Genomic DNA, 20,310 nt, shown 5'->3' on the forward strand with positions numbered 1-20,310 from the left:
CTCTTGCTTGACCTTTTGAGCAGTTATCAAAGTTTAGGTCACCCAGGAGCACGCTGAAAGCCGCGACCTCTCCACTCTGGCCACTCTGTGCTGCAAACTGCTCGGCCAAGTCCAGCGGCATCCTCAGCTGTTTGCTGCACAAGGGCCCGTCTTCTGCGGTGGGGAGGGGGGTGGGGTGCGTTTGGCTCTGATTCGAACCCGCATCCAGTCCCCGCCTCCCAGTTCCTGATGTGTGAGCCCTGACAGGCATTTCTCAGGAATTCCCTTGCCTGTGCAGTATACAAAGGCTGCGAGGTGGGGGGCGGGGTGCAGGTGAAGGTAGGGATCGGCTGCTGCCACCTGTTGGAAACTGAACGTGAGCCTGGGAGTCTCCTCCAGTGAGAGGGTCCCAAACCTGGAAGACAGCGTGTGCGGGGGAAAAAAAAGAAGACAGAGCGGGGTCTGGAGGACTGAACAGGCAGTGCCCAAACAGCAATTTTATTTGTGCAGTAGGTTCCATTATATACCTTTCTACTTAATGTTGTTTATGTCAGATCAAAGCTTTTCTCAAATAACAAAAGAAACAGAAAACAATTCTGGGGAACTAGTAAAAGGAACAGATACTGATTTAAAAGGTCAAGGGGGAAGTAGGTGATGCTGATTATCAATATTGTCAACCAGTAACTCCGATAACAATCTTCAATTATCTAGAAGTCACAAGCTCAGCAGTAAACCATACATCTGCAAAAGACAAAGGCTCAATGCCTGGTAAACAAAGTCATAGAACAGGTTTAGATTAGGAGCCAGAAAGGGGAACACAATACCCAGTTAAATCACTTCAGTGTTCACCCAGCCGTTATCTCATCTACCAAGAAGGCTGAAAACAGTGTCCTGCTTAGTCAATCTCCTCTCAATTCCTTCTTTCCCATAGCTCGGCAGCCTCAAGCCAGGGAGAGTGTGTAAGGAATCAAGCTCACCTAATGGCGGAGGCCACGTTGTTAGCCTCTCGCAGGGGCGATTCCCATAGCCACCGAGCGGCAGGACCTGTTCCAAGGACCCCACCCACAGGGCTCACCAGTCGGTGCTTGCAAGTGAGTGCGTGCAGTGCAGGAATCCCACGATGCAGCGCCCGTCCAGGCTGCCCAGCTGTGCCTACAATGCCACAGACGGCCCCAGCTTCCCTCGACGTTTTGGCTGAATTCCTCGCCCGCTCCACGAGCCGCAGCAGGTTAGGCCAGTACCTGTGCGGACAGTAGTCCCTTGGAAGCCAGCGCGTCCTCGCCACGTGCATGGGGGAAGCAACGGAAGGCTGCGCACAGCAGTGGGTAGCGCGAGGTCAACAGCAACCTGCTGCCCAGTAGCTTAAGGTGCGGCCCCGACTGTAGGTTGAATGTACCCACGTCGTATGGCACCGGACCCAGGTTGGGCGCCAGGCAGTTCACCAAGCGACGCGCCGCTGGCAGATCAAATACCTCCTGCAGGCACACAAAGTCCAGACCCACGGGCAGCGAGGCCACCAGCACCCCGCGTGGCGCCCTGGGCCAGGGCTGGTTGCAGTCCGTCGCCCTATAGAGTGCGGGCCGCAGACCGGCCAGCAGCGCGGCGCCAATGGCCTCGGCCCGTCGCTGGCTGTGCGGCAGGTTGCTGAAGAGCGCCAGCCCGTCGGGGAGCAGGCAGATTGGCTGTGAGGAAGGCAAAGCAGTACCCGGGTTCAGCCGGCGGGTGCCAGGGTGTGGGCGGCGCCCAGCACAGCGGAGGGGGAGGTAGCAGAAGGGGCGACGCCAAACCTGCAGCCACAGCCAGAGCAGCAGGCCGGGCAGCGCCAGGGGCAGGCCGACCAGCAGCAGCAGCAGCGCCGCGCCGCCGCCCGCCGCCCTTCTCAGCCACCGCAGGCTGGTCGGGCGCGCACTTGGTGCACGGCAGCCCAGCAGCTGATCCACGGTGCAGTAGGCTGGGAAGAGCAGCACGCGGGCCATGCGGTGGAGGATGTGCAGCGCTGGGTGCTGGACGGGCGAGGGCCGCAGGCCCGGGGGCTGGGGGCCAGTCGGGTGGGGATTGCATGGTACGGCCGCGGGGCGCGGGGAGACTCATTGGCGGCCAGAGTACAAGTCGACTCGTCTGTGCGTCCGCACAAACTGCAGAGGAGTCACAGGGGTGAAGGCCACGTGGCGCAGCCTGAGCACAGAGCCCGCGGTGAGGCTCTGGCCCAGTGAGCCTGGCGGGGAGGCTCGGGCTTAGGTAGCCCGGCGCTTTCGCTGAGCGAAGCCGCCCACTCCTCACCCTATGAACTTCGGTGGCTGTTGGGAGAACAAATGAAAATCCGAAAGGGACCTAACCTCCCATCCCCACCCTGGATCCTCCTTGCCCCGCCCCATCCACCTGCGAAGGCCGCACCGGGATCCTCTGAGCCCCGCCCGACGCAAGCGGGATCCGCTGCAGCCAACGCCACGTGGAGGGCGACCGTTCTTGAGTGCCCGCGGCACAGCGCAGGTGAGGAGCAGTGTACGCTGCATCCGACTCGCCAGTACTCGCCCCCACGCAGGTCAACACTGAATAGGCTGCGCACTCCGGCTGCCCAGACGGCAGAATCCACCCCACCCACTGTGCGTTTCTCTGCAGCCCCGCCGTGTGGGGGCTCCTGAGTTCAAAGAGCTGACACCCGAGGAGGGATGGACTCCTGCCCCGCGCCCCGCACAGCTCCCCAGAAGGCCGGCCCGCAGTGGTGTGGGCCCTGTGGCCGTACCCCATGGAGCTACCAATCTAGAGGGAGGGACCATTGGTTCTGCCTTGCGCGCGCCACTCGCTCCACCAGGGCACGCGAGCCTGACTGAAGGATTTCCCTAGAGGCCGAGCCCTCGGGCATCCCCTCAGTCGGTTCCCAGCACTGGCCAGCCAGGAGCCCCAGGCTCTGCTCTCCTCCCACCTGTCTAATTGGACGTCTGATTGGATGTGTGAGCCAGCACCGCAGTCAGCGGCTGCCAGTGTGTTAAAGAGCCCTGGGAGTTTGGGTCAGAGCTGCCCTTCCCAGCGACTGAGAAGAGGCTGGGTGTCTGGCTGAAGTCTCAGGAGACCTGGGCATGGGGAGGGCCGGGAGGGCTGGCACACCCTGCATACTCTCTCAGTTCTGGGACTCCTTGCTGGTTGCTGAAAGAGTCCCATTGGAACCCAGACCCTATGGGTCTACTGTTGCCTCCTGCCATCCTCTCTGACTGGCAAGCACTGGTGCTCCAGGACCCTCCTCAGTTGGAGTTTTCACCCCCACTTCCCATAGCAGCTGGCCTTCTCACCTTCCTGCATGCGGGCTTGCTCCTGTCTTACTCAGCAGCTGAGGCCCCTCTGGGCTTTCCCACACTGCATGTGTCTTCCTCCCCAGGGACTGGGGGCCATTCTGGCTGGCCCCCTCAGCTTCCTGCACTTTCCACAAGCCCTTCCCAGCACCCCATCTGCCCTCAGTGCACTGTGAGTGGCCCCTGGGCTGCCTCCGCATCCTGCTGGTACTCCTGAGCTCCTGCAGCAGGTGGGGTCTGCCCTTGTCAGCTCTGAATCCCTCTCAAAGTCTCCAGGGCCTGTGGAATGGCCTTGGATGTGTTGGGAAGGGGCCGCCACTTTGCTGGGCTGCTCCATGCCCCGGTTGGGGTGCGGCTGCTTTCTCCCGGCTCTTCTCCCTCGAATGTCTTCTTGTCCTTAAGGTGTGGAAGACCCCTCCCCCCAGCCCTGGCCTAGTATGGGGGCAGGGATCTCCCACCCACATCCTTGTCTCCTCCCACCTCTGCCTTCTGCTCTGCACTGAGTGTGCCCCTCACTGCTTCAGCAGGTACAGAGGCACGGCCCTTCCTTGGCTGCTCCTTCCGGGTTTCTGCCCTTCCCCATCCCAGTCCCAGGAGCTCCGACTTCTTTCAGTGCCATGGAAAGGGAGCCTGGGGGCCTTCAGATCAACCCCTCACAGACCACTGCTGAGCCTTGGTCTCTTGGGGCCCTTGCAGAGGGCCTGGGATGGGCATAGACCTCCAGGGCAACAGGACTGAAGGGTCACAGTGCAGGGGCCTGGTGAGCCACCACAGAGGAGGCAGCACCACTCAGGGGTGCTGGCACAGGCCCAGCAGCCAGCGTTGGTAGAAGCTTTAATGGCCAACAGGGGTGTGGGCTGAGCGAGCCTGAACCGCTCAGCTCCAGCGTCACCAGATGAACATGGGCTTGCCGTCGTCATGTGCCAGCTGGTTGAGGCAGGAGAGCAGCAGCAATGCATCGGTGAGCATGCTGGGGTGCACGGTCTCCACGAGTACACGCTGCAGGAAGTCCACGGTGTAGGAGCTGCCCTCGGATGCCGCCAGCTCCTGGCGCTCTCGCAGGATGCCATAGGCATTCACCAGCTGCTCAGTCAGCGCAGGGTGCACCCGCCCGTTGTAACCCAGGCTCTGCAGCCTGTTCATGATGCTCACATAGCGCTGTGTGAGTGTCTGGCACAGCCCCTCATCCAGCTTGTGGTCATTGGGGTTCAGGGAGGCCTGTGGGGAGAGCGGCCTTCAGGGACCCTCCCTTGCCACACGTCCATACACAGGCGGGCAAGGGGAAGACCGAGGGGCATGTGAGGCTACAAGACGTCCAGGATCTGAGGGGTGTGCAGTGGGGAGGTTCTGGAAGAGGTTTCAAGGATCTAGGACGGGAGCCCAGTGGGCAGAGCCTGACAGAGTGGTCTCCAAAGCCTGAGCTGGGCAGGGCAGTGGCTCCCAAAGCTCCCCAGGGGCCTCAGCCACAGGATAGAAGAGGGTGCCCCAACCCACCACCAGGGATTGCAGCTGAGCTGAGGTCTCCAGGGACTGAGGACAGGGGTCGTGGCTGGGCATCTCGAGGCACACAGGGTCCCCTGACCCAGGGGTCTGGGGTCTTTTCCAGGTCTTTTCCACGAGGAGTCATGGTTCCCTGATCTGTTCCCTTTCAACCTCTGAAGGCCCCACCTTCCTTATCCTGGCCTCCATCCTCAGCACCCTCTGAGACTGCCTTTACTCCCCCAACACCAAACTGACAACCCCAGCCAAGTGTTGGCTTCAGCGCCGAGCAGCCTGGCTGCTTCACCTGTCTCCTTCGGTGCCGGGGGCCAGGGCCTGGAACCAGCACATCCGGGTCAGTTTCGACTCACTTCCTCATGGCCTGTGTCCCCCCCAACAGCCAGGCAGCGACTGGGTCCTGCCCTAAGGCATGTAATCATGAAGGCAGCCCCTCCTCCCACCCTGCCTGCCACTGCCCCTGGGTGTGTGACCTGGGTGGTTGTGGAAAGCCCTGTGCCCAGCTCAGTGCTCTCTGGCACCATCCTGAAGTTCTAAGTTTGGAATTATTTTCATTTTGCACTAGGCCCTGCAAATTTTATAGCCTGTCTCAGGTGCAGCTGCCCCCGCCTCCAGGCTTAGCCCTGCCTGCTGCCTGCACAGGCCCACAGAGCCACAGGTCTGAAGTGGAAGTTGGATGGGTTATCCCTGCCCAAGCTCCTCCTGCCATTTCCACTGCTGCAACACTTGGGGCAGGGCCACCCTCCAGGGACTCCCATCTGTCCCTGCACTTCCAGCTATGTCCCACTGTGTCCCAGATGCCTGCCGTGCTGATCCCCAACCCGCTGGGAGTACTCTTCGCCACTCCTTGCCCAGACAACCTGTTCAGGCACCACCCCTCGGGGAAGGCTCCCAGGCCAGTCGTATGTGCAGGGCACCAGACATGGGGCTGGACTCAGGACCGGGCCCAGTTGATGTGACCCCAACCTCTGCCAAGTGCTCCCAGAGCATGTGCTCAGCGCCGCTGTTGCCTGGATGCGCCTGGGATGGACCTGTCTCCCTAGTTGTAGGTTCTTGGCCCCTGAGTCTTCTAGGCAGATGAACAGTATGCACAGTTGTGGGGGGCAGGAAGACACCATTGAGGTTCAGCACAGGAGTAAGGGCCCGTGGACAGCCATGCTCAATGACTGCTTCTGCACCACTTGTGCCTGAGCCTCAGTTTCCCTGCTGGGATGTGGAGGAGATCACAGTGTCACCTGCAGGAATGTGCTGAGAGTTACAGGCAATGGCCCCAGTGAGCACTGAGCACCGGGCCACTCTGTCTTACAGATATTCCCTCAAGGAATAGAGAAGGCGGGGCACCCAAGATGAAGTATGAGGCTAAGATCTGGGTGGGGAGATTGCAGGGCGGTGCCACCATCTCCACTCCCTGCTGCCAGAGATGCGCCGCCTCTATCTTCTGTTTATTGCTTTATGTATTTACTAAATGCCTTCCCAGGAGAGCACATTGATTCCGGACTGCCTGGTGTGCACCTGGCTTGATACTAGTCAGGAGTGAGTGGGGTGAGGGAGAAGGTGGCTGCGGGCCAGTGGGAGCTGTGGAGGACGAGAGAAGTGAGTAGGACCCAGTGTCAATGGGATGTGAAGGGCACACGTGCTCATGTCCACACTGTCCTCAGAGGCGCGTGCCTGTGCTCAGCACCCAGGCCTTTCTTATGGGCAGCTGCTGGGACACTGCCACGTGGTCCACGGCAAGAAAGTGGCAGCAGGTGTCGCAGAGTCGCTGTCTGAGCACAGGCAGGTGCATCACAAATCAATTCAAAGACAGCCAAAAACACCTGTGAAAGTTGCTCCTATCAGAATAGAGTCACATAAAAAAAAAAAATTTAAAAATGTAGTCAGTAGACCAGTGCACTGGCTCACACTTGTAATCCCAGCACTTTGGGAGGCCGAGGCGGGCGGATCACCTGAGGTTGGAAGTTCAAGACCAGCCTGACCAACATGGAGAAACCCCATCTCTACTAAAAACACAAAATTAGCTGGGCGGGGTGGCGAATGCCTGTAATCCCAGGTAGTTGGGAGGCTGAGGCAGGAGAATTGCTTGAACCCGGGAGGCGGAGGCTGCAGTGAGCTGGGATTGCACCACTGCACTCCAGCCTGGGTGACAGAGCAAGACTCTGGCTCAAAAAAAAAAAAAATGTGTACTGATGCATAACTGTAGTCCTAGCTAGCAGGGAGGCTGAGATGGGAGGGCCACTTGAGTGAACCATGATTGTGCCACTGCACTCCAGCCTGGGAGACAGAGTGAGACCCCATCTTGTAAAAATTGCAGGCCGGGCACGGTGGCTCACGCCTGTAATCCCAGCACTTTGGGAGAATGAGGTGGGCGGATCACAAGTTCAAGAGTTTGAGACCATCCTGGCCAACATGGTGAAACCCCGTCTCTACTTAAAATCACAAAAATTAGCTGGGTGTGGTGGCGCGTGCCTATAGTCCCAGCTACTCGGGAGGCTGAGGCAGGAGAATTGCTTGAACCCGGAAGGCGGAGGTTGCGGTGAGCTGAGATCGCGCCACTGCACTCCAGTCTGGCGCCTGGCGACAGAGCAAGACTCTGTCTCAAAAAAAAAAACTGCAGTAGAGGAAGGCCATGAGGAAGCTCCCGGGTGCCATAGCAGCCTGAGGGTCACCCAGCCCTGAAGCTAAGCAGGTTTGAGGAAGGCCATGAAGAAGTCCTCTCACATGCAGGCCTGTAACAGGACTCACCACCACAACTTCCTGAAAACTGCAGGATTCCAAGACACGGCTCGCTCAAGGCCACTCACCTGGCAGTGGGCTTCACCAATGAACCGGGCCACTGCAGTGAGCGTCTGGGACCTCTGAACTTGGTTTCAAGGCAGCTTACATGGATGTCTCTGTCTTTAAAAGCTTTCCTTTTCCCCAAACCCCGTGGGTATGCCTGTGATCCATCACAGCACACATATTCCAGACTGTAGTCCTCTGTGATTTCCAGATCAGCTCACTGATTCTGGAGAGCCTAGATCTCTGAATTTCTTTTTAGGTTGACACTCCTCAATGATAGAAACGGAGAATGAATCCTAATTGACTTAAGGGTCAGAGAGGAAGTCCAATGCCGTTTTGAACAGTGTTTTGTGCCACCTGTGACACTCTGTGGTAGGGAGCCTGAGTGCTGCTCCGAGGGAGGCCGGAGGTTTGGCAGGTGCCTGCCCCACCGTGGCTGCAGGGAGGTCACAGCAGCACTTCCCAGCCAGCTGGTAAACAACAGAGCCCTGCTGGGACCCATGCTGCCTTTGCTCCCCGGGCCAGGACCCGCTGTAACTGGCTGCTGTTTCTCTTGTAGCAGTTGCTAAATATTTTGAATATCTCCCTAATCAGAGGAAACTTCATAGCCCCAAATGTATTTTTTTAAAGAGACAAATAAAAGAGAAAAAATAAAATAAAATAATGACTCAGGTGCTCAATTTAACAAAGAAAAATAAAAAGCAGGCTGGGCACAGTGGCTCACACCTGTCATCCCAGCACTTCGGGAGGCTGAGGTGGGAGGATCGCTTGAGGCCAGGAGTTTGAGACCAGCCTGAGCAGCATAGCGAGACCCTGTCTCCACCCTCGTACTGATGTAGCTGCACTCAGCGTCTTCTGGGACTAGGATGCCAAGAGGAATGGAGCTTGGAACGTCTCCTATAGAGCAGAAGAGGCGATGAGCACTAGGAGATTTTTAATTGGACTTGAAAGTCGTAACTGGCTGGGTGCATTGCTCACACCTGTAATCCTAACACTTCGGGAGGCTGAGGTGGGAGGATAGCTTGAGTCCAGGAGTTTGAGGCCAGCCTGGGCAACATAGCGAGACCCTGTCTCTTAAAAAAAAAAAATTAGGCTGGGTGCAGTGGCTCATGCCTGTAATCTCAGCACTTTTTGGGAGGCCAAGGTGGGCAGATCACCTGAGGTTGAGAGTTTGAGACCAGCCTGGCCAACATGGAGAAGCCCCGTCTCTACCAAAAATACAATATTAGCTGGGCACAGTGGTGAATGCCTGTAATCCCAGCTACTCGGGAGACTGAGGCAGGAGAATCTCTTGAACCCGGGAGGTAGAGGTTGCAGTGAGCCGAGATCACGCCATTACACTACAGCCTGGGCAACAGGAGCAAAACTCTGTCTCAAACAAACAAAAAACCAGGCTGGTCATTGTGGCGTGTACCTATGGTCCCAGCTTCTCAGGAGACTGAGGCAGGAGGATTCTGTGAAGCCCCAGGAGTTCAAGGCTGCAGTGAGCTAGGATTGTGCCATTGCACTCCAGCCTGGGCTGTCTCAAAAAAAAAAAATATATATATATATATAAAATTATTTAGAATATGGAAAATATAGAATAGTTTCTGGACTTTCTGATAGGGCAGGATTTCTCAAACAAGACATGAAAAATACAAACAATAGAGAAAAAGATTAACAGTTTTGACTACGTTAAAACCTAACCAGGCCAGACATGGTGGCTCACACCTGTAATCCCAGCACTTTGGGAGGCCGAGGCGGGTGGATCACTTGATGTCAGGAGTTTGAGATCAGCCTGACCAACATGGTGAAACCCCAGCTCTACAAAAAGTACAAAAGTTAGCCAGGTATGGTGGTTCGTGCCTGTAATCCCAGCTACTCGGGAGGCTGAAGCAGTAGAATCGCTTGAACTGAGAGGTGGAGGTTGCAGTGAGCTGAGATTGCGCCAATGCACCCCAGCCTGGGCAGGTGACAGAGCGAGACTCCGTCTCAAAAAACAAACAAACACGAACCAAAGCACGCTTTAACTAGAGGCAAGACTCAAACTTGGACCCACGGAGCTCATGGTAGCTCCTGCTCAGGCAGACACAGGCCAGCAACCCACAGACGAACACAGCTGAAGAGAAAAAGTGGCTGGGAACACAGTGGGGCTTTTTCTCAAGAGAGGCCCAAGTGGTGAGAAGTAGAGATGCAGCCACCCTCCCTGCCTGGCAGTCACACGCCCCAACCCAGCTTCCCCGTGCCTTCCACAGCCTGTTACACGCATGGCACAGAGGCGCACTCCAGCATGTTGGTGAAGTGTCATCCTCCATGTGTCCGCAGAGGAGGCCATCCTGATGGCAAAGGGGAGAGCTGCCTGACCGTGCTGAAAGCCCCCACCTTCCCTTCCTCCAAAGCGACCGTGGGCTCCCACTGCCATATGCCCCAACACCTGCTGGCCTCTGGCACTCAGCAGTCTGCTTCCTCTGGCCCAGGGCCTCCTCAGGTCCTGGCATGTTTGTCCTGGCCGGAGTGCAGGGTCCCCACATGCCTCATGGGCCAGCCTGCCCCCATCCCTGCAGGTCTCCTGGCCACACACCTGGATGATCTTCTCTGGGATGTTTGAGACGGTGAAGCCATAGAGTCGCACGCGCTCTGGGAAGATGCTGGACAGGATCCTGCGGTCCAGCTGGAAGGCGATCTCACCCACCAGCCGCTCCCAGGACAGCTGCTTTGACACTGGGGACACAGGGTCTGGTCAGCCCAGGTGAGGGGGTGAGAGGGGCCGGGGTCAGCAGCCCAGCCCCACCTATATAGAGCCCGCAGTGTCACTGACCTCGGGGGCTCTCAGGGAACTTGCTCGTCTTGCGGTGGGCCAGCTTCCGCCCCACCTCCATCATGCTCTTCCTTGACGGCTCCATGGTGCGTGGACCCCGAGAGTCATTGACTGAAGCCGGGGAGGATGAGGTGCGAGGTGGGGAGTGGGCATTGTGTGGAGGAGAGTGGGGGGCAGGCAGGTTCCCGGTGGGGGAATGATGCATTCGGGAGGGGGGATGGGGGGCACCCTGGGCGATGTGGGTGGTGCTTGAGGGGGTGTGGCTGGTGGCAACCTGGGGGGAGAGGGCGGGGGCAGAGGCAAGGACAGTGACCGTGGGGGAGGTGGTGGGGGAGGTGGGGACGGACACAGGGACCACTTGTTCCTGGGCGGCACCGGGCTGGGCCCCTGCATCCGAAGTGTTGAAGGAGAAGGCCGTCGAGGGAGCAGGTGTGCCTATGGCTCCGATGGGGGTGGAGGCCTGCAGGGGTGCACCTGCAAATGGCATGCTGAGAGGCTCTGGGTCCTGGGTTGACTGGGGGGCCTCGGTGGAGAGAGGGACTGGTGATGTGGAGGGGACAGAAATGAAAGGAGGGGGATTAGAGTGAGTTGGGGGGGCACAGCCCTCCCACCACTCTGCCACCCACCACCCACCACCCTGTTACCTTTGGTGGTGGCTGCAGACACCATGCAAGCTGGGGAGTGGGGCCCAGAGGAGCCTCCGCGGGGCGGCTCAGCCAGCTGCAGCCTTGGGGCCTCTGGCAGCACCAGGTTGCTCATGGGGTTGGCCAGCAGGTTCTGAGAGACCCCTAGTGGGGCAGCAGTGGAGCTGAGCAGGGGGCTGCTCAGAGAGACAGCCACTGTGCCCGTCACAGGGGCTATCAGGGGGCTGTTCTGGGACATGGCCACAGGGCCTGCAAGGGGGCTGCTGGAAGTCAGGGGGCCAGTGGAGGGCAGGCCTAGGGAGCTGGCCATTGTACCCATGTGGGGCCCCGCCACAGGACTGGTCAGGAAACCGGTGAGGGGGCTGCTCTGTGACGTGGGTGCTGGGCCGGACAGCAGCGTGCTGAGGGGGCCTGTCAGAGGGCTCATGAATGAGCCCAGCGTGGTGCTGGGCTGCGAGCTGGTTAGCATCTGGGCTAGGGGTGCCAAGGCCGTGATCCCCACTTCTTCCAGGACTGGTTCGTTTGCCACTGCTGGGGACGGGGGCAGGAAGACACCTGAGGACATAGAGAAAGCACTGAGACCCCAGGGGAGCCCCTCCAGGCCAAAGGAGAGGGTGGGTGCAGGCTCTCCCACTGTGGTGGGGCCTGGCCATGGTGCCGGCCTGGCCATGGTGCCGGCCTGGCCCCGATGAGCTGACTGGTCCAACCTGGCCTCGCTGAGCTTCACTTCTTAGGCAGGCCAGGGTGGTGACCTTTCTGTCTCCGTGGGGAGTCTGTGCCTGCTCAGAGGATCCTGGGAATGGCTCCCCAAGGCCTCATCTCCAGCCCTGATTTTGATTCAGTTCTCCCAGGCTCACTTCTCTGACCACTTGCCTGCTGCCCCCAGCCATGGGGACCTCCCTCTGCCCTTTTCTCAACCATGTCCACCCCTTACCCAGCAGAGGGCCTCTCAGCAGCTGGACTCTCAGGTCACTAAGTTGGCCCCTCTGTTCTTTGGTGGAGAGAAGAGGGCCCAGACCTCCTGACCACTGTCTTTGTGGGGAGGGATGATCCCCACCAGGTGGAGGCTCCTCGGGGGGTCAGTGCTGCAATGGGCAGAGCCTCACGTGGCCCAGCACCCATGCATGGTTCCTGCCTTGTGTGGCTCGCCGTGGTCTGAACAGGGATGCGGGTCAGAGCCGGTCACACGCCCTGGTCCCAGACACATGGCTTTCTGCTCTCTCCCCACACAGGGGAGCCTGCTCTCCTCGGGTCCTGGAGGAGTGCTCCTTTCACTGACCATTGTTTAGGGGAGAAGCCCCCAGATCCTGTGGGGTGCAGCTGCTGGCAGGAGTGGTGGGAGTGCAGAGGTTTTGTGAGTATGTGATTTCATTGAAAACTTCCACTTTTGTTGTTGGTATAAAAGCAGTATATGTTCATTATAGAGAAAGAATGGAAATACAGAAAAAAGATGAAAAACCACAGATAGTCCCGTCATCCCACGGTTAGTCTCTATTGAGGGGTGTGTGTTGCCTTGTTGACTTTCTCTACCATGTGTACACAGAGCAGGAGTCGGCAAGCGTTTTCTATGAAGGTCCGGAGGTAAATATTCCCACCTTTGCCAGCTGTATGGTCTGTGTTGCAAGCATGCCATTGCCGTGAGAAGGCAGCCCAGAGGTGATTGAGGGAGGATATACGGTAATAAACCTTTATAGATGAACACTAAATTTTGGATTTCATGTGTCACGAAATAGTCTTCTTTTAACCATTTAAAAATGTAAAACTCAATCACTTGACCAGCCTGGGAAATGTGGAGAGACCCTGTCTCTACAAAAAACATAAAGATTAGCCAGATGTGGTGGCATGAACCTGTAGTCCCAGCTACTTGGGAGGCTGATGTGGGAGGGTCGCTTGAGCCTGGGATGGCCGAGGCTGCAGTGAGCCATGACCGCAGCACTGCACTCCAGCCTGGGAGACAGAGCGAGACCCCAATCTCAAAATAATAATTTTTTTTTTCTTTTGAGATGGAGTCTCGCTCTGTCACCCAGGCTGGAATGCAATGGCACAATCTCGGCGCGTCACAACTTCTGCCTCCTGGGTTCAAGTGATTCTCCCGCCTCGGCCTCCTGAGTAGCTGGGATTACAGGTGCCCACTACCACACCCAGCCAGTTTTTTGTATTTTTAGCAGAGACGGGGTTTCACTATGTTGGTCAGCTAGTCTCGAACTCCTGACCTCAGGCAATCCACCCGCCTCTGCCTCCCAAAGTGCTGGGATTACAGGCGTGAGCCACTGCGCCCGGCCAATAATTTTTAAAAAGTAAAATTCGTGATTAACAGGCTGTGTACAAAGGTGGTGATCACATTGATCACGTGTCCTTCTGTACCTTCCTCTTCTCACCAGACACACACCACGGCAGCTCCCGCATCATGATTCTTTGTGAATGGCACTATTGTAGTTGCAGAGGCCTCATCTTACAGACACGCTGGTTTTTACTAAGCCTGTCCCAGCAGCTGGGCATTTACATTGATTCCCGCGTTCCCTGATGACAAAAACCCTATTACCTAAGTCTTTATGATTGATTTTTTTCCTGGAAATAGACATTTTAGAGGCTTCATTGGAAGTGTTCTGATGTCCCCCAGAGAGTCTCTGTGGCTAATACTCCGTGATGTGTGGTGAGATGTTCTGCCACTTTATTAGCCTTTTGAGTTCTAAGTTCTGGGCTGGGCATGGTGGCTCCTGCCAGTTATCCCAGAGCTTCAGGAGGCTGAGGTGTGCAGATCCCTTGAGCTCAGGAGTTGGAGACCAGCCTGGGCAACATGGTGAAACTCTGTCTGTATAAAAATTCCAAAAATTAGCTAGGTGTGGTGGCATGTGCCTATAGTCCCAGCTGCTTGGGAGGCTGAGGTGGGAGGATCACCTGATCCCAGGAGGTCGGGGCTGTGGTGAGCCACAACCGCCCTACTGCACTCCAGTCTGAGTGATGGCATGAGACCCTGCCTCATAAAAACCCAAAAACTTCTAAGTTCCATTTTCCAAACAAATAAATCAAAATTGCACAATCCATTCAACTGCTCTGTTACTTAAATGTTTATTTTTATTTTTAGAGATGGGAGTCTTATTCTGGTGCCCAAGCTGGTCTCAAACTCCTCAAGCAATCCTCCCACCTCAGCTTCCGAAAATGATGGGATTATAGTTGTGAGCCACCACTCCCAGCCTGGTCTTTTATGATTTTATTGTCTTGAATTTTTGGAAAGTTTTGTTTTAGGACCCAAGGCCAGGTGCGGTGGCTCCCGCCTGTAATCCCAGCACTTTGGGAGGCCGAGGCAAGCGAATCACGAGGTCAGGAGATCGAGACCATCCTGGCTAACACGGTGAAACCCCGTCACCACTAACAATACAAAAAATTAGCCAGGCGTGGTGGCACACACCTGTAGTCCCAGCTGCTCAGGAAGCTGAGGCAGGAGAATTGCCTGAACCCAGGAGGCGGAGGTTGCAGTGAGCCAAGATTGCACCACTGCACTCCAGCCTGGGTGAGAGACTGAGACTATGTCTCCAAAAAAAAAACAAAAAAACAAACAAACAAAAAAAACAAACCCCAGATAGGGGTACTGGAGACCCAAAGTCAGTGAGGCCAGTGTGTGCTGCCCACAGCAGCCTGCAGGACCAGCCTCATCTACTTTCACTGCCCATGAGTGAGGACGTGTGTGCTGCATTTGTCTTTCCCTTTGGACTCAAACTAGCTAGGCAGGTCGCAGCTGAAAATGTAGGGTTAGGGAGCTCCGCAATTTCAACCCTCCACCGAAGCCACAATTAAGCCGACAAAAATGATTACAGTTACCTTTATTGAGGCCTCCAGAATATAATAAAAATCTTACAATAAACAGGGGATTGCTTGGTAAGAAAACATTGTGGCATTTTAACTTTTCTTTTCTTTTTTTTTTTTGAGACAGAGTCTTGCTCTGTTGCCAGCCTGGAGTGCAGTGGTGCGATCTCAGCTCACTGCAATCTCTGCCTCCCAGGTTCAAGTGATTCTCTGGTCTCAGCCTCCAGAGTAGCTGGGATTACAGACGCCTGCCACCACGCTCGGCTAATTTTTTTATATTTTTAGTAGAGACGAAGTTTCACCATGTTGGTCAGTTTGGTCTCGAACTCCTGACCTCAGGTGATCCGCCTGCCTCAGCCTCTCAAAGTGCTGGGACTACAGGCGTAAGCCGCCATAGCTGGCCTAACTTTTCTTTCATGGTATGTAATTTTTTTTCCTGTTTGTTGAAAGCTGGACATTGGAAAGAGAGTTTGGTAACCCTGGAAATCAGGTTCATCGTCCTCGCCAGGCTTCGCTGCTGCTGCCTGTTATCCGTTGTAGTTTATCGTGATTTAGCGACTTTTCTAAAGTACTTTTGTAGTGACTGTACTCTGTTGTGTGTGCTTGTGGGAATCTCTTTCTGTGCGTGTGACATGCAGAAGTCATATCCTCACAGTCATCTACTGTCTCCCATTCTTTGGACCAGTTATGGCCATAAGTTGGTGGCCTGCCTTCCCCGTGTGGCTTGCTGGCACCAGAAGGAGCAATATGGACAAAAAAAAAAAAAAAAAAGATTTTACAGAAAACAGTTTAGAAAAGTCACTAAACAAACAAGCACGACCCGAAACAAGCAGCAAGAAACCGTGGGGAGGAAGGAATGATCTTATTTCCAGTCACCACATTACAATCTTTAAAATGTCCAGTTTTCAAAAAGTTAAAAAGCATTCAATAAGCGGCCGGGCGCGGTGGCTCAAGTCTGTAATCCCAGCACTTTGGGAGGCCGAGGGAGGTGGATCACGAGGTCAAGAGATCGAGACCATCCTGGTCAACATGGTGAAACCCCGTCTCTACTGAAAATACAAAAAATTAGCTGGGCATGGTGGCGCGTGCCTGTAATCCCGGCTACTCAGGAGGCAGAGGCAGGAGAATTGCCTGAACCCAGGAGGTGGAGGTTGCGGTGAGCCAAGATCCCGCCATTGCACTCCAGCCTGGGTAACAAGAGCGAAACTCTGTCTCAAATAAAAAGCATTCAATAAAAAGAAAGTATGGCCCATTTACAGGAAGAAAATGAATTAATATATATTATTTTTAAGGAAGCACATGTCTTGGACTTATTGGATGAAGTCTTTCAATCGACTGTCCTAAATATGACCAGAGAGTGAAAGGAAACCGTGGATGAAGAACTGAAGGAAACTAGGAGAACAACGCCTCACCAAATAGAGAATGTCAATTAAAAGAAATGATAAAAACAACACAGAAAGAAATTCTAGTACTAAAAAATACTATAACTGGCCGGATGTGGTGGCTCATGCCTATAATCCTAGCACTTTGGGAGACCAAGGTGGGTGGATCATCTGAGGTTAGGAGGTCGAGACCAGCCTGGCCATCGTAGCGAAACCCTGTCTCTACTAAAAATACAAAGATTAGCTGGCCATGGTGGTGCCTGTAATCCCACTTACTCGAGAAGCTGAGGCAAGAGAATCAGTTGAAGCTGGGAGGTGGAGGTTGTGGTGAGCTGAGATTGTACCACTGCACTCCAGCCTAGGTGCAAAGCTAAACTCCATCACAAAAGAAAATGAAATAAAATAATTAAAAACACCATAACTAAAATGAAAAATTCACCAGAGGGATTCAACAGCTCTGAGCAGGCAGAAGAATGAATCAGCAAACTTGAAACTAAGTCCATTGAGATGATACAATCTCAGGAATAGAAAGAAAAATGAGTAGAGCCTAAGGGACCTCTGGGACACTGTCAAGCATACCCACATGCACTAATAGGAGTCCTGGAAGGAGAAGGAGAAAGGAACAGAAAAAAGTATTTGAAGAAAATGGCCAGGCATGGTGGCTTACACCCGTAATCCCAGCACTTTGGAAGGCCAAGGCAGGCTTATTGCCTGAGCCCAGGAGTTCAAGACCAACCTGGGCAACATGAAGAAAACCTGTCTCTACCAAAAATACAAAAAATTTAACAGACATAGTGGCACATGCCTGTGGTCCCAGCTACTCAGGAGGCTGAGGTGGGAGAATTGCTTGAGCAACTCTCAAGCAATGATCCTCCCAATTCTGGGAGATGGAGGTTTCAGTGATCCAGGATCATGCTACTGTACTCCAGCCTGGGGCAACAGAGTGAGACCCTGTCTCAAAAGAAAAAAAAAAGAAGAGGAAAAAATATTTGAAGAAATAGTGTCTGAAAATTTTCTAAATTTAGGGAAAGACATAGATATACATGTCAAAGAAACTCAATGAACTCCTGGTAGAATAAACTGATAGATTTGCACTGAGATACGTTACAATCAGACAGTTGAAAGACAGAATCTTCAAGGCCAGAGGATTGCCTGAGGCCAGGAATTTAGCCAGCAAGGGCAATATAGTGAGACTCTCTCTCTCTTAAAAAAAAAAAAAAAAAATTCTTGAAAGCAGCAAGAGAGAAGCGGCTCATCAGGTACAAGGGATCCTCTATAACAGTAAATTTGGCTGGGCGAGGCAACCCGCGCCCGTAGTCCTAGCACTTTGGGAGGCTGAGGTGGGCAGATCACGAGCTTAGGAGTTCGAGACCAGTCTGGCCAACATGGTGAAACTCCATCTTTACTAAAAATACAAAAAATTAGCCAGACATGGTGGCGCACGCCCATAATCCCAGCTACTTGGGAGGCTGAGGCAGGAGAATTGCTTGAACCCAGGAGGCAGAGGTTGCAGTGTGCTGAGATTGTGCCACTGCACTCCAGCCTGGGTGACAGAGTGAGACTCTTGTCTCAAAAAAAAAAAAAAGTTAATGGCAATGTTTTTCTTCTTTCTTTCTTCTTTTTGAGACGACATTTCGCTCTTGTTGCCTAGGCTGTAGTAAAATGGCATGATCTTGGCTCACGACAACCTCCGCCTCCCAGGTTCAAGCAATTCTCTGGCCTCAGCCTCCCGAGTAGCTAGGATTACAGGCATGAGTCACCATGCCCGGCTAATTTTGTATTTTTAGTAGAGACGTAGTTTCTCCATGTTGGTCAGGCTGGTCTCAAACTCCTGACCTCAGGTGATCTGCCCTCCTCAGCCTTCCAAAGTGCTGAGATTACAGGCGTGTCACCGTGCCTGGCCAACAGCAATGTTTTCATCAGAAACTGTGAAAACTATGAAGTCCATAAGGCAGCGGTTTGACATGTTTAAGCTGCTGAAAGTAAAAAGATCAAACAAGAATTCTATATTCCACAAAACTGTCCTTCAAAGGTAAAGGAGAAATGAAGACATTCCCAGATAAACAAAAGCTAGGGAAATTTATTGCTAGTAGACCTGCCCACAAGGAATGCTAAAGGGAGTCTTTTAGGCTGAAATGAAAGGAACTAGACAGTAACTCGAAGCCATATGAAAAAATAACGCCAGTAGTGTAACTACGTATGCCGATGTCAAAGCCAGTATTATTGTATTTTCGGTTTGTAGCTCCCATTTTTCCTATATGACTTAAAAGACAAATGTATGTATAAAACAATGATTATAAATCTATGCTAATGTGCACATACTATATAAAAATGTAACTTATGACAATAATAACATAAAGGGGGAGGATAGAGCTATGTATTATTTATATACTGTATGTATATTTTGCACACTATTAAAGCTAAGTTGCTATTAATTCAAACTAGGCTGTTACAAATTTAGATGTTTATTGTAATGCCCAGGGTAACCACTCAGAAAATAACTTTATAATATACAGAAAACAAAACCAGGTGAAGGAATAAAAATGGTATACCAGAAAAAATTAAACACAGAAGACAATAAAAGAGAAACTGAGGGGAAAAAAAATACAAGACATGCAGAAAATAAACAGCAGGCTGGGCATGGTGGCTCCCGCCTGTAATCCCAACACTTTGGGAGGCTGAGGGCTGGTGGATCACCTGAGGTCAGGAATTCAAGACCAGCCTGGCCAATGTGGTGAAACCTGTCTCTACTAAAAACACAAACATTATCCGGGTGTGGTGGCTGACGCCTGTAATCCCAGCTACTTGGGAAGCTGGGGCAGGAGAATTGCTTGAACCCAGCTGAGATCAAGCCACTGCACTCCAGCCTAGGCGAAAGAGTGAGACCCTGACTCAATACATACATACATACAATGGCAAAGTGGGAGAAATTATGCTTCCTTATCAGGAATTTCTTTATTAGGTTAAAATATCCAGTCAAAAGGCAGTGACTGGCAGAATTGGTAAAACAATGCACCAAATAACCCTCCCATGTTCCTATTCTATGCTGCCTAAAAGAGATTCTTTTTAGGCCGGGCGTGGTGGCTCACGCCTGTAATCCCAGAGGGAGGCCGAGGCAGGTGGATCACGTGGTTGACAGATCGAGACCATCCTGGTCAACATGTTGAAACCCCGTCTCTACTAAAAATACAAAAAATTAGCTGGGCATGGTGGTGCGTGCCTGTAATCCCAGCTACTCAGGAGGCTGAGGCAGGAGAATTGCCTGAACCCAGGAGGCGGAGGTTGCGGTGAGCCGAGATTGCACCATTGCACTCCAGCCTGGGTAACAAGAACGAAACTTTGTCTCAAAGAAAAAGAGATTCTTTTTAGATAGAAAGACACACATAGGTTGCAAGTAAAGAGGTAAAAAAAGTTATTTAATGCAAATAGTAACTAAAAGAGAGCTGGATGGCCATCCTAATATCAGACAAAATAGACTTTAAATAAAAAATTGTTTAAAAAGGCAAACAAGAACATTATATACTAATAAATGGTTCAGAACAATAAGATGTAACATTATTAACATTAATGTACTTAATATCAGACCCTCAAAATATATAAAGCATGAATCAAAGTGAGAAATAGATAGTTCTACAATAATGGTTGGCGACCCCGCTTTCAGTAGTGGGTAGAACTAGACAGGAGATCAGCAAGGAGAGAGAGAACTCGCACCTTTGTATAAACCAACTGGTCCTAACGGACATACACGCACCATTTCATCCAACAACGGTAGAGTGTACGTTCTTCTCAGGTCCACATGCAACACTCTCCAGGGTAGATCATTCAGTAGGGCACACGAAAGGTCTCATATAAAGCATCTTTTCTGACCATAAGGGAATGAGACTACAAATCAATAACAGATGGAAATCTGTAAAATTCACAACTTCACAACTGTGGAAATGAAACAACACATTCTTAAATCACCAATAGGTCAAATAAATCATAAGAGAAGTCAGAAAACACTTTGAGACAAGTGAAAATGAAAACACAGCATGGCCAGGTGTGGTGGCTCATACTTGTAATCCCAGCACTGTAGGTGGCCGAGGTGGGAAGATCACTTGAGGTCAGGAGTTTGAGACCAGCTGGCCAACATGGTGAAATCC

At 53.1% G+C, this 20,310-nt stretch overlaps 1 protein-coding gene and 1 long non-coding RNA gene across 5 annotated transcripts in view; one reads left to right on the plus strand and one right to left on the minus strand.

Moving 5' to 3' along the window:
• Positions 1 to 4,023: 4,023 nt before the first annotated feature.
• Positions 4,024 to 20,310, minus strand: part of SPATC1 (spermatogenesis and centriole associated 1) — a 31,524-nt gene continuing 15,237 nt past the window's right edge. For 3 of the 4 annotated variants that reach the window (XM_035277498.3, XM_078352926.1, XM_035277493.3), the window contains 4 exons: positions 10,983 to 11,537; positions 10,339 to 10,878; positions 10,102 to 10,256; positions 4,024 to 4,484 (listed from right to left, as the gene is read on the minus strand). In XM_035277498.3, the coding sequence (XP_035133389.1) occupies positions 4,155 to 4,484; positions 10,102 to 10,256; positions 10,339 to 10,878; positions 10,983 to 11,537 (1,580 nt within the window). In that variant the 3' untranslated portion in view covers positions 4,024 to 4,154. The remainder of the gene's footprint in view (positions 4,485 to 10,101; positions 10,257 to 10,338; positions 10,879 to 10,982; positions 11,538 to 20,310) is intronic. The other variant, XM_017965520.5, reaches the window with a different exon arrangement.
• On the plus strand, positions 4,609 to 8,202 carry LOC144579741 (uncharacterized). Its single transcript, XR_013527978.1, has 2 exons — positions 4,609 to 5,100; positions 5,329 to 8,202. It is a non-coding gene; the product is annotated as an uncharacterized LOC144579741 (long non-coding RNA).

This window comes from Callithrix jacchus, chromosome 16 (genome assembly GCF_049354715.1).
Source record: "Callithrix jacchus isolate 240 chromosome 16, calJac240_pri, whole genome shotgun sequence".
NCBI classification, from domain to species: domain Eukaryota; kingdom Metazoa; phylum Chordata; class Mammalia; order Primates; family Cebidae; genus Callithrix; species Callithrix jacchus.